The following is a 17162-nucleotide window of genomic DNA, read 5'->3' on the forward strand; positions in this document are numbered from 1 at the left end:
TATTAAGGACATGACAAACGATCTAAGAAGGACGGGGCAACGAATGAAGATGATAGAAAGCACCTGGCCTTCTTCTCGCAGATGAGGCAGGAAACTGTGCTTGAAGGTTGAAGCTCATTCTTTCAAGTCCTGAAGGTTTGATACTTCTACCTTTATATTTTCCCTCTAAGCCATTATCTATAAGTACACAATTTTACTCTGAAAAAAAATTTATTCTGAAAACACCTAGCTTTACCTACCCTTAAAGCCCTTTAACTACAATAAATTAACAGACCTGACTAACTGCCCCCAGGACATCCTGGATTCCTCAGAACTTTCTCCCTCTCGAAAGTTAGGTTACCTCAGTCCATGCAACTTCTCGCAAGTCTAACAGTAGCTTTAGTAAGAAGATATTGAACATAAATCACATTAAAATGTACATTTATAACTAACAAAACTTGATAATAGTGATAACCTCAGAGATTTTCATTTCAATAAAAGTCTGTTAAGTCTATCCATCGCCGGATGAGGTAACACAATGGTGATTGGGCCTATGGCCCACTGATGAAAGCCTTTGCATTTGCAGTATTACAGACTGGCTGTCTGTGGAGACTTTAATGGAAAAAAACTACAAGCGGCGCCCAGTTAGTGACGCGTTTCCATCACCGAGCAGTGGTTGGTCTGCCAGAGAGGGTGGGCGGAGCTAAGCTTCTGCTTTTCCGGTCTCTGCAAGTGTTGCAAGTAAATAGTAATCTACTATGGCTGAAGAAACAAAGAAAAGATCGATGACACCCAGGTAATTGTCACTTCGGCCTCGATCGGCATTGATGGGAACACAAAACCTGTGTCATCACGCTAATCTCCGCCCCCTCTCCGGCACGATGCTATGCACCGTCGCTAACTTCTGCGACTCCTTGTCATGTCAGCTCTAAATTCCGCCCGTCTCTGTCCAAGCAGCGCTCGAACATTGTCCCAAATTTGTCAGCGAGTTTGATACAAAGACTTAACGAGTAATAGACACAATAAAGACCTAACCACCGTAACATCTTCACTGTTAACTAACCCTGTTTTGGGCGTTATTGTAACGTCAGATAGGAGTCTCCCCGGGTCTGAGAAACCTGCGTCAGCGCCTTAATTTCAGTGGGAAAGGGGTATGAGAAAGAAGCCACTCCTGATCCCTGAACCTCTTGCTTTAATCTGGTGATATATCTGGTCGACATCTACTGAAATTGTGAAAGTCATTTTTGTCTTCTACCTGTATTCTCGTGTACTGTATATGCCCTTTAAAGCCCTTTAGATTAACTCTGTTGCATGTTAATTGCTCTATAAATAATGCAGAGTGAAGCATAGTGAGGTGTTTTGCATCCTCTCTCCTCCTGACTTTGTTTCATAAAAAGGCATCAAGTTTGCAGATATTTCCTTTGCTTTAAACACTTGTTTAAAAAGCAGCTTTTGGAGTAATGACCTGGAAAACTTTGAATGAAACACCCTGTATTCCATTTTATCTAGCATTACATGAATCGTTTTTATAAGCTTGAATGCTTTTTCTGACGCTTTCCTTCCCAGATGAGAGTTCGATTTTGGAATAAAACTCAATTCTTAATATTGTGGGAATAGTTCTGGCATAAGAAATATCAAAGCTGGCATAATATTAGCAAACCCCTTTAAAGAATCTGCAGTGGCCAAACCCTACTTTAAACCCTAAATTGTTTTTCTAAAGATAATCAAATATAAAAATGAATTGTTGCTTTCTTTAGGGAATTGTTTGGGCATGAATTTCAAAGCCATAAATAGCTGATTATCAGCAGCAACATCCATCCTAAAATACGGCTGCCATCTTTAAAAACACACATCAGTTTAACTCCATGACTAACCTAGTTCCTGCTCAGCGTCCAGAGCCAGAGCTCCTCCTGTGGGCAGAGAGGATCCTTTAGTTTCATAATGCATTAACACCAGCAAGGAGCTTCTACACCAACAGTGCAGCCTTTTGATGGCAGGTTTCTGCTGCTCACATCACTTTTCTAGGTCACCATACAGGAGGGTCTGCTCAAACCAACTCACAAACAACATATGTCAGCTTCAGCTGTATGCAAGGGCAAACAAAGTAGATCTGTTTTTTAATGTCTACTCAGGTCACTCGTGCATCATCCCTCCGGTGTCTGGGGCAGCCTCATCATCCTCTCTTAGCCTATTATTATTGTGTACGGGCTCAGTGACCTCGGTCATGGTGCCATCTGCTCAGACTCCATTGATGCTGAGATTAGGAGTGTGGGCCAGGAGGGCACAGGGACACACATGTTTGGTGGCTGATTTGGAGACGCCTCCCCTCCCCGAGTCGCTCTCACCCTGGGCGGGCCTGCTGGATCAGGCAGCAGAGAGAAGATGAAAGGTGGTGCTGAGAGTTGCGGCACAGACAGAAAGCCGACCACCAGCTGATTTCCATGCTGTTTCTCCACAGCCTCCGCCGATGTATCAATAATCCCACAAGCCCCCTCCTGTATTTCACACACTTTTCTCCTCTCCCACTTCCGTCTCTCTTTGCCTCTTTTTCTCTGCTTCCACCTGAAAAGCTGCACCTGCACCTGAGGTTCCTGCCTATTGAATCAATGATTCAAAGCCTCCTGTAACGGTGAGCTTATAAGATCCACAGCATCCCGCTCCCAGCGCCGGCGGAGATACATCTCATAAAACAGAATGAGGATCTTACAGGTATATACCCCCAATCATTCTGGCTAGGCTAACGCGCTGCTATGTGAATGCAAACACGCTGCACATCGCTCATCACCATGCAGGACGTGATCCCTCGGCCTCTTGCTCATGAATGTAATCCTTTACATTTATCTGTCTGAGTTCAGAGGCCACAAAGGCAGAAGCCTCCATACTTGCTACTGATGCAGGCAGCGTTTGGAAGGCAAACACAGCAGATGCTGAATCTTAAAACTACCAAAAAATACTGCAATTTTCTGAATCATTGACAAGGTGGCCCCTCCACGCAGAAGTCAAGAGGAAAGGTAAGGACAAGAAGAGATGGAACTAACAAAAACACACCACGTGGTAGAGGCATCAACACTGCCAGGGTCAAAGGTTGGATTCCCAGACGGAACGCCTACACTGGTATATTAATTTCTCTTTCAAACCAATTATTCTTGAAAAGTCTCAAATGGCCTACTGCTAAGTGACACAAGTCCTGGGTGTAAAGGTGTGAGCAATAGTAGTGCTGGTAAAGATTGTGAAATCCTCCTCCCACCACATCTTTTCAGCATCATCTTAACTTACGTTAAAATGATTCGAAAGTGCTCGGGCTCAACAGGCGAGGTTAACAGATTTAAAGTCTGGGAAAGATGGAGCGCTGTTGCCTTCAGACTCTCAACATTTTATGTTTTTTTAACTGATGATAATTAGAAATGGTAAAAACATTGAATAAAGCAGTTTCATGTTAAAAAAGTCTCTCTGATGCTCTTTGAAGGGACGTCCGGAAGAGGCTGTGAGCAGAGCTGCTGCTAACGCCGTTAGCTAAGTTAAGATTTCCTGTGTTCATCGTTTATGGGGTTTCAGCTGGGAGCCAAATTATCCACACAGGTGATACAAACTAATAAAACCGTGAATAGTGAAATAAAAGTTGTTACATGTTAAAAATGTAGTGTTTCTAAAAGGTCCAAGATGTCAGGTGGGGCTGTGACTTGAGCTGATGCTCCCAAAACTAGCTCAATTTTGAGTAATCGTTATCATTCAGGCTAACAAGACCAAGGTCAAAACATAGTACAATAGTCCACATAGTAGAATCTGTAGGCAGGGATGTGGATTTCCGGGAAGGCAAGTGTTCTGGTTTCCGTTTGAACTACGCTTGTAGTTTGAGTAATATCGACCAATCACGTATCAGCAGGCTGTGGTGTATGCAGGAAAAACAGTGCATGAGGGGAGCAAAAGCAGGCGGCATGTAATCCGCCGTAATGACATCCTGGCTCCCATCAGCGTGATCTGACGACGATTGAGCTTCTTAATCATCTCTATAAACAGCTAACAATCTGTTCTACATCTAAAATTTAACTTGAGATTAATTCCCTTGATGCTGTGTCACGAAAGCCATTCAGTGTTCAGATTTCCCAGCTTCCTCAAATGCATCAGATCGATCCGACCTCCGTTCAACAAACAAGCATTTTAAAAGTTTTCTTCTCCTCTTGAGGACAGACCTGACAAAGCTTGAATTTTTACTTCTTACAAATCTGCATCATGATGTTAAAATGTCCCGTAAGACCCGTTAATAACATGTAAATCACAAGAAAACGGTTTCTCTTTCGACGGGAAGTCGTTTATCACTTACCGCCCAACACATTCACCGGTGTCCCCAGAGGCTATATCATCTCAGGACTATAGCCGATGGGATTCGAGATTAGCATCAGGTCAATGTGCGCTTTTGTGAACAATGTGTTAGAAGGACTGCCCTTGATGACATCAGAGGAGCAGCCCCGCCTACTCCCCGAACAAAGTATCCAGAGCCGTATAGACAGAGAGTCGTGTCAGTGGAGGTCTCATATGCCCCATGATCTGCCATTGCGATGTCGCAACTCTCTCGCTCTCGGCGGCTGTGAAAGTACCGTCACTCAGTCAGTCAGTCAGTCACATACAGACCCGTGTGTAGGGCTGACCCCCGGCGGTCAGCCAAATATGGCAACACTGAATAAAGCAGTTTCATGTTAAAAATCTGATCCCGGCTGATCTAAGCTGTGAGCAGAGCTTTAATGTTAAGATTCTCTCGGTGTTCCATTGTTTATGGAGTTTCTACTGGGAGCTAAATTATCCACTTGAGTGAAAAAACTACCAGTAAAAGCTTGAATAAAGTTGTTTCATGTTAAAATTCAGCGCTAATGAAAATAGCTCAATTTTTAGGTCAGGAAATATGAATTTGTTCACATGGTTTAACTGGGAGCAGACTTACTAACAGAGCTCTCCTCCTTTACAAAACAAATGGACCTGGTGATTACAAATAGCAACCGTGAATATAGCAGTTTCATCTTTAAAAACTGTGTTTATCCAACACTCTTTGGCTGTGAGCCAAGCTGCTGCTTCAGTTCAGCTTGTTTCTCTGATATGTGAAGATAAAAATCCTTCCTCTGGGTAAAAGATGTGATGGTGACATAACTTTCATCAGTCAGACTGTTGTGAGTTGGAAATGTTTTAAATGTCTGCCGTTTTAATATCTGGTAGGAAAAAAAATGGCCAAAGCTTTCAGCATTATAAAAACAAAATGTCACCATGATCCCAGATTAAAGGAACAACTCGCCCCTGGAGAAAGCCACCATCAGTCAAAGCTGGTGTTCTCTGTAATCGATAGAAGCAATAATATTTGAAATTGGCGCCATAGCTGTGGAGAAAGTCATACAAACAGCTCGTGGTTTTGCCCATTCTACATTCCTACAACACCCAGCGTGCATTGCGCCTCTCCCTCTGAAAGGAACGGCCCAGCGAGAGACGCTGGAGTGAAATACTACTGTTTCACTGCAGGATGTGGCTCAGAGCAGTCTGCAGTACATTTCAAACCTGACGATTTTAAACATGACTCAGTTATAAATGTGGAACGGGAGGGAACACAGGAGAGCAGGCAGCGTTTGAAGGCACCTCACGGAACAAATGATTACAATTTACGGTATGTGGCTTTTTCAAGAAAACACGTCATCGATTGAGGAAGTGTAGTTTAGCGAGCTCCCTGGCCTTTGGAGAGGGCCCATTGGAGAAGCTGATAGCGCCCTCCAAAGGCTCTGTGCATTTTTTTTAGCTCCCCATAACAACATGACTGAGGACTGAGGTTGAAAATCAGCGAACTGGCCCTTTAAGATTGTCTTACCGCCCAGCCATACAGGTAGATACCCGTTGAGTTGAGGTACTGGAACTGATATCAGTAGAGAAGGATGGATGCTGTACTTCTATCCCCGTTTGAATGGTTGCTGTTTATTGATTCTTGTCCCTCTTTATGAACGCAGTGTTTTTGAACAGGAGCTGTTACGAACAAAGCGACAGAGCAGCTGCACAGACAAGGTTTGGGGTTATGTGTTCAAAAGCACCTCTGGAGTAGCTGCAGATGGAAGGGAAAGCATCACTCATCATCCCTTCTTCCTCCACTTCACTTTTTTCAGCCTGCTCTCTGGAGATCTGACACTTCATGTTTATCATTACAAAGTAAGATCCTCCAGAAAAGGGCAACATTGAGTCACAAAAGGTGGCATTGATCCAAATTTACTTAGTGGAGGAGGAAGTGAAGAAGGCGGTGATGAAGATGTCCCGCAGTGATAGCAGACACGCAGGTGTTGCTGCTCATGCTGCATAACCTCCCCTGCTGTGCACAGGAGGGTCACTGCTAACCTTGACAGGGGTGAACAGGTGCTGCCGCAGTGCCCTTGTCCGCTTCATTGAGGGGCATGTCGTATTTTTTATTTAATAACTTTTTTTTCTTTCTTACAAGTTTCCCTCCAACTTTTAATATCTCTTGTGCACCACAGGGACGCTGGACGCCCCAAAGGTTTGATAACTTTAAACGGCTACTTTTTAAAGAGTAATATCTACAGCCACCCAGGGACCTGCACACTCTGGGTCTTGCTCCATATCACCAACTTTTCTCCTTTCTTTCTTGTATCTCACAAAAACGAAGGGTAGATAGAAGTGGTTTGTAGTTCTGCGGTTAATCCAACTCGAGTTTATCAGCAACGCCGTCTTCTACATTAATAACACGAGGGACTGAACATCAGAGCCCAGGAGGGAAGAGTCGGAAGATAAAGAGTTGAGGTAGCAGAGCTGAAAAGAAATAGCTTTTGGCATCAAGCAGTTCTTTCAGCCGAGAGGAAAGGAAGCGAGAGAAATGCCATTCCCGCAGTTTGGCCTCAGATGTCATCTCAATCTAAAGCGACACTTGCTGACAGCACCAACACAAAATCATCTTGTGGCTGAACTTTGACCCCGTCTGCTGAATCTGCAGCGTGGCCGTCTCCGCTGCAGCGAGAGCTTCCTGTCGGCTGCCAGCGCCGTGACTCACATCATCTTGTCATCGGTCCTGACAGGTCCGACCACAGGTTTCATGGCCGGGGAATGGCTTGGACAATTGGTTCAGCTGCAGAGTGTAAACACACCGTGGGCTAAGCAGCAGGAGCCATAGAGGAATATTCATAAAGATTATTCACGGCTGGCTGTCAGCGGCGGTGACAAATCCAGGTAATGGCAGCGGCGGTGGAATCTAACGGAGAGCAGGACCGGACTAAACGGACAGGAAGCCATCACTGCAGAACAGTCATGCTCCTGCATATCTCATCGCTGTGTCCAACTCATCCGTAATGCAAGCACACAGTTTCAGCGAGAGCCAACAGGATTCCATATCATCAATCTCAGCTGCTGTGCGAGTGTGCTGCGAGCAACGATTTCTATACCACAGGAAGGGAAAAATCGTCCCTCTAACACCCAACAGTTATCTTTCATCAATCTGTGATGTTGAGTGCATTCCAGGGCAGACGCTTTGAACAAGTGCTCTGGTAGCCCCACATTCCCTCAACCTGCATCGTCTACTTCCTCTTTGTAGGGCTCAAAGGGTGTCATCTGACACCTTTTCAGAGCAGCATTTAAAGAATACATGACTTCAATATTGAAAATTTTGGATTCCTCGCGTTGAGAAATCATTCATGTTCAAATCTTTTAAAAAGTACAGAATATGTTTCACATTAAATGACACAGGATTCAGTTTTTGCAGCTTTTACAAGATCAATTTTTAAGAACAGGAAATGAGCCTTCCTTTGATGGACATCAATCAAAATTCATAAAGTAACTGATTATTAATCCATTAAATAAAAATTAATCAAAAACTAATTTGGCGACTTATAAAAACTTTAAAGCTCCTGTGAGGAACTTTCAGTTTGTGTTGATTTTGGCGCCCCCTGTGGACAAAGCCGTACCTCTTATCTCTTTGCTGATTTTGTCCTGTACATGCTTAAGTGGTGGTTTTTAACAAAACATCTCATCCTGCTTTTTTTAACAGTCACATCACTCACTTTAAATTTTTAACCTGGAAAATGTAAACAAAGGCAGACAGCGGTTAGTCACTTCGTCTAACACCTGCCCCCCCCCCAGCAGATTCAGGCATTAAAAATAACTACATAGAAATAATCTTGTCAGTGATGGTTTGGTCGGCTTTTGTAGATCACATAAGGCGTGATAATTAAATAAGCAATCTTGAAGATCTAAGTTTCATTCTCTTTTGCAAAAAGTGGAAATTGTGTTTTTAGACCCTCACTCCAACAGAGATCAAACCAGCATCCTCGCTGACAGGTTTGACTGTTGTCTTCATCTAGTCGTCAAACTTGTTCCTTTTTATCTGGATTTGCTCTTTGATCTGAACTTCTATTCTCTTCACTTTCTAAACCTTCCTTTGTTTATTTGGCGATAGTAACGGTGTACTTAGGGCTGCACGGTGGTGCAAAGGTCACCTCACAGCTAGAAGGTTCCTCGTTCGAATCCCGGTTCGGATGTAGTGGGCCTTTCTGTATGGACGTCCTCGTTCTCCTCGTGCATGCACGGGTTCCCTCCGGCTGCTTCCCACATTCCAAAGACATGCTCGTTAGGTTCATTGGTGACTCTAAATTGGAGTGAAAGGTTGTCTGTCTCTATGTGTCAGCCATGTGATTGACTGCTGATCAGTCCAGGGTGTAACCCCGCCTCTCGCCCAATGACAGCTGGGATTGGCTCCAGCCCCCTGCGACCCTGAACAGGATTAGCGGTATAGATAATGGATGGATGGATGGTTTACTCGCAACTGAGAGAAAGCAGTCAGTCATCAATCAAGACAGTGACACACCAAACATATAAAGTTTAAGTCTGTCTTAAATGTTTTTATGTAATTTCTACTTAAGGATTAAGATGACAACAGATTGCAAATGAATACAAAACAAAAAGTACAAGTGAATTAAACCAAATTAAATTCACAAAGATTTATTCATTCTCTAAAACTCTTCTCTCAGTCTGTAATTTAAATGAATGTTTTGCATCGTTGGCACCTCTACGTTATAGTTTGTGCTTTTAATCATAAACTCAAAATGTAGCAGATTCAGTAAGTGTAATTACTTTCTCTGAGTAATCTTATTATATTGTCACTGTTATAGTATAAGTGCTCTACACTCTGTAAACCTGCTGAGAATGATTGTGTTGTTTTTATAATTGAGACACAGCTGCCGAGTTCTCCGTGAAGGAAAATCAATATACAGCAACAAAGCAACACAGAAGGAGCAGGAATGCAAAGGACACATCCACAGAGCGCGAGGCTGCCGGTGAACCCGGGTTCATTCATCCAGATCTGACGAGAAAAGTGTTCCTGTCGGGGTGATGATATTTCCTTCTGTTAGAGGAATTAGGAGAAACTTTGCTAACATTAAATGTAGTCAAGTTATCAGAGACGGACATTGTTGTATGCGCCATGACTTCACCGAAATCTGGTGTTTTTAAAGCATCACCCTCACCCTCTCAATGCCCTGTGGACAATTTCTGACATGATCCGTGGCAGCCGGTGGGCTCTTATATTGAAGAGGAGAGAGGTTAGAACAGTGCACTTAGAGCCCTCCAGAAAGTTTCTAAAAAGCAAGCTGAAGTCTGAGCATCTGCAGCTAAAATGTGGCTCTCTGGCTTTCATTGAGGCAGCAGCAGGTCAGTCCTCTGCATAGCTGCAGCACACAGCGGATTTCAACATCCAAATTCCACCAGCAGATGATTCTCGAGCAGCTAAAGTGTTCATGCTATGTGGATTTATTCCCCTCGACTATTTTACTGATTTCATGAGGCGTTCCATGCAGCACATCATTATACAACTAGTTGAAATAAAACCGAGAGCTTTGCAAGCAATGAAATGAGTCACTGAAGGAAGAGCAACAGCAATCACAAACGCAGCAGCTTCCTTAAAAGTAATCCAAATTGAATTCCAGCACAGACATTCACCATCACACAGGGAAGCCGAAAAGTGAACAAATTAACTTTATTGTCTCAACATGTCTAGCGATCAGCTTGACAGGCAGCGCGGTGCCTGCTGGCACAACTCCATCTGCTCAGTAATGATTTGTTGTTGATGAGGGAAAAAACAACACATTTGTAACACCTGGAGAGGCGACGGCGGCCCCGGTTCTTCTCCCCGCAAAGACGCCTCGTGGGTCCGGGCCAACACGGCCAGGCAGAACTGTCGGCTCCATTAACAACGCACGGTGGTGACGGGCACGCACGAGCAGCAGCAGCAGCACTTTTAGATCAGCGTCATAAACATATTGCATGAGGTGATAAAGGTCAGAGACGGTCTGATTGTTACCGCCATAATGACCAACGTGTGGTTTCGCTCTCAAGCCCTGCTGAGCAATTACATGATAAATGAGTTAAAAAAAACTCAGCCAGATCTGTCAAAGCTGCATTTGAACTAGAGCCCAACAGATATATCTGTAGATTATGTCATAGGGCCGATACAGGCTCATCACATTAGCAGATATGAAAACTTTTTTGCTGAACATATAATAACGATAACAATGCTTGCGTTAATTTATGAACGGTGTCATCACTTGTTTTGTCCAGCAGAGCATGCTCTGACCCGATGGTTTACCATAATGTCAGAGATTTATGGCGCCGCTACACCGGTTATTTCTGCTCTCACTCTCAAAAAGCTACGTTTTTTTGGCGCAACCCACACGGAACGAAGACAACTGTGCTGTGCTAATGAAGAGGCGTGGAGGCTACGCTACATTAGCTTTACTTTTGCAGGGGGGCCGAGCAGCGAAGCTTTGCATGAGATCATTTTAACTTAAACTTCAAACAAACAACAGTTATAGTCAGGATTTTCTCAGGTTAGATTCATTATTTAACATAGATTATTAACTGAGAGGCTGGATGACAGTTGATCACAATAACACTTCAGTTAAAGCATTATTAATTCTTCAAATGGCAGCAACAGTTTAAGTCTTAAAGACTTTTTGTTTATCTTTATTTATTATTTTTGGACTGTATTATTTGATTACTGTGTTTTCTGATTCTGATTCAAAAGGCGGCAATAAATGACACGTTAACATTTCTAAAGAATGTTCATGTGATTTTATGCATAAGTAATTTTGTGAAGTTAATTTACGCATAAAAATCGGTTAACATGTGAAACCGTGATTACTCCTCTGACTATAATTGTACCGTCAAAATCTCTAATTGCTGCATCCCAACTTTGGAGGACCTTTCATCATCATATCGGTACAAAATCAGTGCACAATCACCATGAAAAAGCTCATTAATTCACTTTATTAGCCAACATATCGGTGCATTTTTTCCCTCTGAAATCTGAATTAATCTCAAAAAACCCTTATTGGTCCGGCTCTAAAAAGTAATCACTTCACTGTCACACCTTACTGCAGCAAATCAACCTCACTTGACCGTGAATCTAAGACATAATGGATCATTACCCAGAAATGTTGACAGCTGATGTCTGCTGCAGATGCACAACATGGAAAAATAGACGGAGCACAAAGCGCTGGAATTCAGCGTACACAAATACAATGAGGACCGTCGGAGGCGACGCAGCATTTCACCAACCTCACTCTTGGAGGAAAATTGACTTGAGTTACACAACAGCTGCCCTGAGCCTCCATCAATGATAAGAGACAAACGTGCTTTCAATAAATATAAACGACTGTGTTGCAGTGAAGTTTGCCAAGTCTCCTGGCTCTCTCTTCAGCTGAGAGGATTAAGGGTGCAAGGGATCGCTAAACTCACGGCTCGGATCGCATCACGGTTTTAGAGTCACGGAGCGGATCATTATTTAGGATCAGCAAACAAAAAAAAAAGATATTATTAATAACGTTTCAACTCCTCTGATAGCCAGGATATCACTCTGCATCTTAACATCTAAAGTCATTTAGAAAAAATCTGACTGCAACAGTCTATTTATTAAAAGCTACATCTTTTCAATAGCAGCATCTCTGTCACCTACGTTTGGTGAACATTACGAGACACGGTGAGCTTTGTGTCGGGATTATGCTGTCAGCTTTTGCTCCGATCACAACGCTATGAGTTTGTGTAACATCTTTAAGTGAACAACTACACATTACAGTAGGCTAAGGGACAAAGTTACTTGTGTCATCACAAGCAACCTCCACTTGGTGCTTTCAAAATAAACCCTGACAGGGTGAGAGTGAAAAGAGGACAGTGGGTGCTCTGTTTGACACAGAGTAGCCAATATAAAGTAAAATATCAACACTCTATGAAGCACACCTCTCGTAAAAAATATTAAATATAGAGAGGATGTCCGTGTCACACATATGCACCACATAACTGCTGTTCTCAAGCTAGGTTTAGCATCACGGTAAATGGAGTGTAAGATTGAATATTCGATAGAAAGCGGTGAACGTCTGTCAAACCCAAACTTTGTCAACACTTCCCTGCCAGACTCGCTGCAGCTGCTCCATGAACGGTTTTTTATTCACCCTGTTTTGTCTCTTTTCACTGCATCTCTGCATTATGATTCAGGTGCAGCCAAACTGTATTTTACGTCATGGTGTTTGCATCGGCCTGCATATATCACATGCATGCGGAGGCAGGGATCTGTAAGGACTGTGATGATTACCACCGTCGGGATAATAATTCTGTTGAACACCTTTACAAGTTTGCTTTAGCAACACTTCCAATAAAAGTCTATGAGATGAACAGAATTAGGATACCGGCGACAAACAGCAGAGCCAATTAAAATTTCTCAAAAGCCGTGACAGTGGGGAAGATACAGGAGGGAAGGACTTGTTGACTTCCAGCTCAGCCGGGCCACTTTGGCAGCTCTCGCTCGTCTCTCTGTCTGTCTCTCTGTCTGTCTCTCTGTCTGTCTGGCTGCTTTGGTGGGTTGAATATATCCATGCATTTGATGCTCCACCTATCCATTTGAAATGAGGGAAAACAGGCTCATGTAGAGTGTTTGAACTATGCAATCCATCTAATGCTGCGTAGGAAGGGTGAGGAGTGGAATGTGGGCTGTGCTTTATCATTTCAATTTGGTCATTTTTATCAATTTCAAGCCTAATTGGGTCCATTTTTCTTCAGCCAAAGACACAATTATAAGCCCGGTTGTTTAGTCGGTTGCCTCTGAATGTGAGTCCCACAGCTCAGAGGGCTTGTAACTGTCTGCTGCACAATGTGGACCGGCTTATACTGATAGATTTTAGTGATTTTTCTTCCTTTATAAAATGGGGTGTGAAAACAGGCCTTGTTCTTTCGCCGTCTCATTATCATGAACTATAATTACAGAATGTACTCATTTCTTGAACACCGTGTAGCCATTACGCAATTCACCATTGTTCCATTAAGGAATCTTGTGTTATTTCCTGCAGAACAACCACATTTCATCATTGCCTTTTGTGTGAGCATACGCTCCATTTTCTCAATTTACAGCCTCCACATTCGCCCCAGGAGGGACGTGTGTGTCGGGCTATTTTCTGTTGGATTAACACAGACCTGGATCCACGCCACTACACACCAAGGACCCACTTCACATCCTCCCAGCAGCCTGTGAAAGCCCAGCTTCCTGTGTCAGCACCTATTTCAGTGTGGTCTTTTCCAGCCAAACTCCGTCTGACCTCTAATCTCAAAGTGTTCGGAGCTGCGTGTCAGCGACGCTTAGTGTTGGAGTTCGCTCACGTGGTTTCATTTCAGGCTGAAATTACCTTCTCGCACTGCGAGCCGTAGCTAACAGGGGCCCGGTGTACGACACAGCAGGCATCACCTCACCTCAACAATCACACATTCTTTCAGTGAAATGATGGAGCTCCGTGTGCTGCCACACAGTGGCGCTCCACTTTGATACTGGAGAATTGCTTTAATACAACAGAAATGGAAAGCGACAGCAGCCCTGCATCCACTCTTGAAAGCTGCATGAAACAACCTGCTCCCACAGGTCCTGCTACGCACAAAAATGTGTGTGTAGCGTTGAGTAGCAACAGGTGTCAACCTGCTCACAATGAACGTCCCCAGTTTGCATCAGAGAGGCCATGTCATTCTCTTTCTAAATGTACACTTCCACCCGAAAAAATTACTTCAAAAAGGAAAAAATTTTATAATCTTTGCTTCAAGAATCACAACAACCCGGCTTCCATCAGTTAACTCAGACATTATCATTCACAACGTGTGTGGAGTTATTCAGGCGTGTTAGCTCATTTGTTGATCAGATATTGTCTGATCTCAATCAAGCAAGTTTTCAGATGATAGACTATGTTCCATATTTATGAAGTATGGCATATGCCTTTGAATTGAAAAAAAAGAACAAGTTTAAATTTCCCCATAAAACAATAAAGCACAAAGTATCAGGACCAAAGATAACGAACAAAGCTTTGTACCAACATTTAAGGAGAGCTGCAGTTAACGTCTTTCTGTGTCGATGACGCTGCAGGTTATTTAAAGTGATAACCTCAAAGATTTTCATTTAAATAAAAGTCTGTTAAGTTTCTATCTATCGCCAAATGAGGTAACACAATGTTGATTGAGCCTGTGGCCCACTGATGAAAGCCGATAAAGCAGTATTATAGCTGTATCAAATTGGACGCTCAGATGAAGGCAAACAAAAAGGAAGGAGTTACAACCGGAGCCGACCGTGGACGTCTGGGAAGTGTGCTCCTGCAATTACCGTTTATCACGTTAGGTGACGCCAAAGAGAACGAAACTGAGATCGTCGAGATTACAACTTTAAAAGATAATTGATTAATCAGTCTGTAATTATTGAAAGTTGTAAAAAAAAATTGTCCTCAGAGCCCAAAGTGACGTCTTCAAACGCCTTTTTTTGTCAAACCAACAGTCGAAAAGTCTTCTTTCAAAAATGCAGCAAATACTCACAAACGCAAATCTTTGAGCAATTATCGAATTAGTTGGCGAGCAACTTTCTTTTGATTGACTAATTGATTAATGGAGTGATCATTGCAGATCAAATTAAAATGATCACAGGCCTGTGTAGGGACACCAAAGCCAGACATGGATCTGACAGAGGCCTTTGTGATGTTTAAACCTTTACTGCCCGTCAGAGCTGCAACGATTAGTCAAGTTGATCTGATAAGTCGACAGAGAGGAAATTAACTGGCAAATAATTTAATTCACTGAAAATTTAATTAAGTAACTTTCAGTTTTGGACTGTTGCATGACAAAGTAAGACATCTGAATTTGTCCCCTGTTAGCCGTATAACTTTGTGGAATGACTTGCCAAGCTTCTATAGAAATCAGGAAACATCTGATCAGTGAATAAATAAAGAAGATTGGATGCCGGCCTTCTTTACTTTATCGATACAAGGCGCTACGGACAGATTTCAGAGGGTATTGAGGTTCGATACAAAGTTGTTGACACAAGCAGTTGGCACCAGCTTTGTGTTGACCTGCGTGCAAATCATTTCCCACAAGTGTCGAACGTTATCAACAGTGTTCATTCCCAACAAATAAACGGACAGTCTGCCAGCTGGTGATGAGACAGTCTCTGTTGTTCTTGTAATCTCATAAGACTGTTGGCTTGATCCAATAAACCATGCCAACAGAACTCAACCTGATCCTGGAGAGCAGGGAGTGGCTCAGTGCACGTCTGTTCAGCAACTGGTTCTGGTGGCTGTGTAACTGATACTCGTGCACCCGAGTATTTATATCGTAGCTGCAGCGCTCGCACCAGTTGCAGAGCATTCTTGAGCTGCACTTGTACTTGACTCGAAGTTGAGAGGCATTTTTTTCCATCCTATTCCACAGCGTTCCTGAAAAGACGAGGTTCGAAGGCCTCGGAAATCTTCAAAAAACTCTTTGAGCCGTTCAAATGTTGAAGTCGCCACAGGCAAAGTGAAAAGGTTTTGAACTCCTGTCTCATACAGGTTCAGTGGATTTCAGGTATTATGGCTTAAAAATCTCAGTTTTCCTCTCTGAGAACACTTTAAAATTGTCTCCGTCTGTCTGTCACAGTCTCAGTGATACACAGAGAATATTTGGATCAGCTGCCAAGTGCTTTTATTTGGAGCACAACACTGACATTACTTATTCATCCGCACTGTTTTGTTTGTAGCAGCAAAAAAAAGCACTCCTCTCGATTTGTTCAACACAAATTTGCCTCTGAAGGCTGATTTTGCAGCTAAAACTGAACAAGTCGACCAAATAATCACCTGATTCAGCAACTAATTATGCTCAATCAATACTATTAACATACAGGCAAGTTAGCAGCACACATCAGCATTTAACAAATAATCCAGAGAGGGCTGATTTAACGCTGGGATGTAATGCAGATTTACATGACACACTGGTGCAGAGGATGGTGCTGTGTACTGAAGCCTGAACAACAAAAACATGACAGTCATGACGCTGAATGCAGCGGACAGAGATGGAGAGACACAGAGTGAGAGAGGAGAGAGAGAGAGAGAGTTTTAATGCATAATAATGATTCCACTTTCATTTTTTCTGACTTTTTTTTTGTTTAACTTTGCAGATTTAATCTTCAGAGGGGATGCCCTCAGAGGATATTCACCAATAGGCTGCCACTGAGTCGTGTAATGAAATGATGCTATGATTATACTCAAGAGGACACAGGATATTCCATATTTCATGCCTACTGGAATAATAACGTTTCACTGCGTGAACAAAGGAGAAAGTTCACAGCACTGACTGCGGCGAGGACGGATTTTCAGAGCTGAACAAACGCTCAGAGACAACTTTTGAAGTTGTCAACCCACAGAAAAGATCAAACCGCAACCTTGACTTCGACATATGTGTAGACGTGTGGAACAGGAGCGACTTTACAGCCTGGCAATCAACTTTAAAACGGCAACTCAATCAGTAAGGGGATTTACAGGTGCGTAAAATGTGCGTCTGGCCACACATCTCCCTTCTTTTACCTGTTGGTCCCTCCATGCTGTCTGCGTAGATCCTGACGGCCAGCATCAGTAGCAAAGCTGCTGAATACATGTTGGCAGAAGAAGTAAAGTCCAGCTCGTTAATTGTCACAAGAAGAAAATCCTACAGCAAACTCCAGCAGCAGCAGCAGCAGCAGAACTGGAGAGAAGTTGTGCGCTCAGCTCCCATTCATCGCCGGATCCCTCTGCTGAAGCGCTGCCTGCCTGCCTGCCTCTCTGCTCCCTCCTCAGCCCGCACAGGGAGCATCTGATCTCGAGCTAAAGCGTTCAAAAAAGACAGCCCCCCCTTTTTCC

At 43.2% G+C, this 17162-nt stretch overlaps 1 protein-coding gene across 1 annotated transcript in view; it reads right to left on the minus strand.

Annotated features, from left to right (window-relative positions):
• Positions 1-16933, minus strand: part of ptprua (protein tyrosine phosphatase receptor type Ua) — a 243005-nt gene extending 226072 nt beyond the window's left edge. Inside the window, exon 1 of the mRNA XM_069681002.1 lies at positions 16851-16933. Within this exon, the coding sequence (XP_069537103.1) occupies positions 16851-16920 (70 nt within the window). The 5' untranslated portion in view covers positions 16921-16933. The remainder of the gene's footprint in view (positions 1-16850) is intronic.
• Between the last annotated feature and the right edge of the window lie 229 nt (positions 16934-17162).

Source organism: Semicossyphus pulcher, unplaced genomic scaffold, assembly GCF_022749685.1.
Source record: "Semicossyphus pulcher isolate SPU_LCO1_2020_fin unplaced genomic scaffold, fSemPul1.0.p SCAF_5, whole genome shotgun sequence".
Lineage (NCBI taxonomy): Eukaryota > Metazoa > Chordata > Actinopteri > Labriformes > Labridae > Semicossyphus > Semicossyphus pulcher.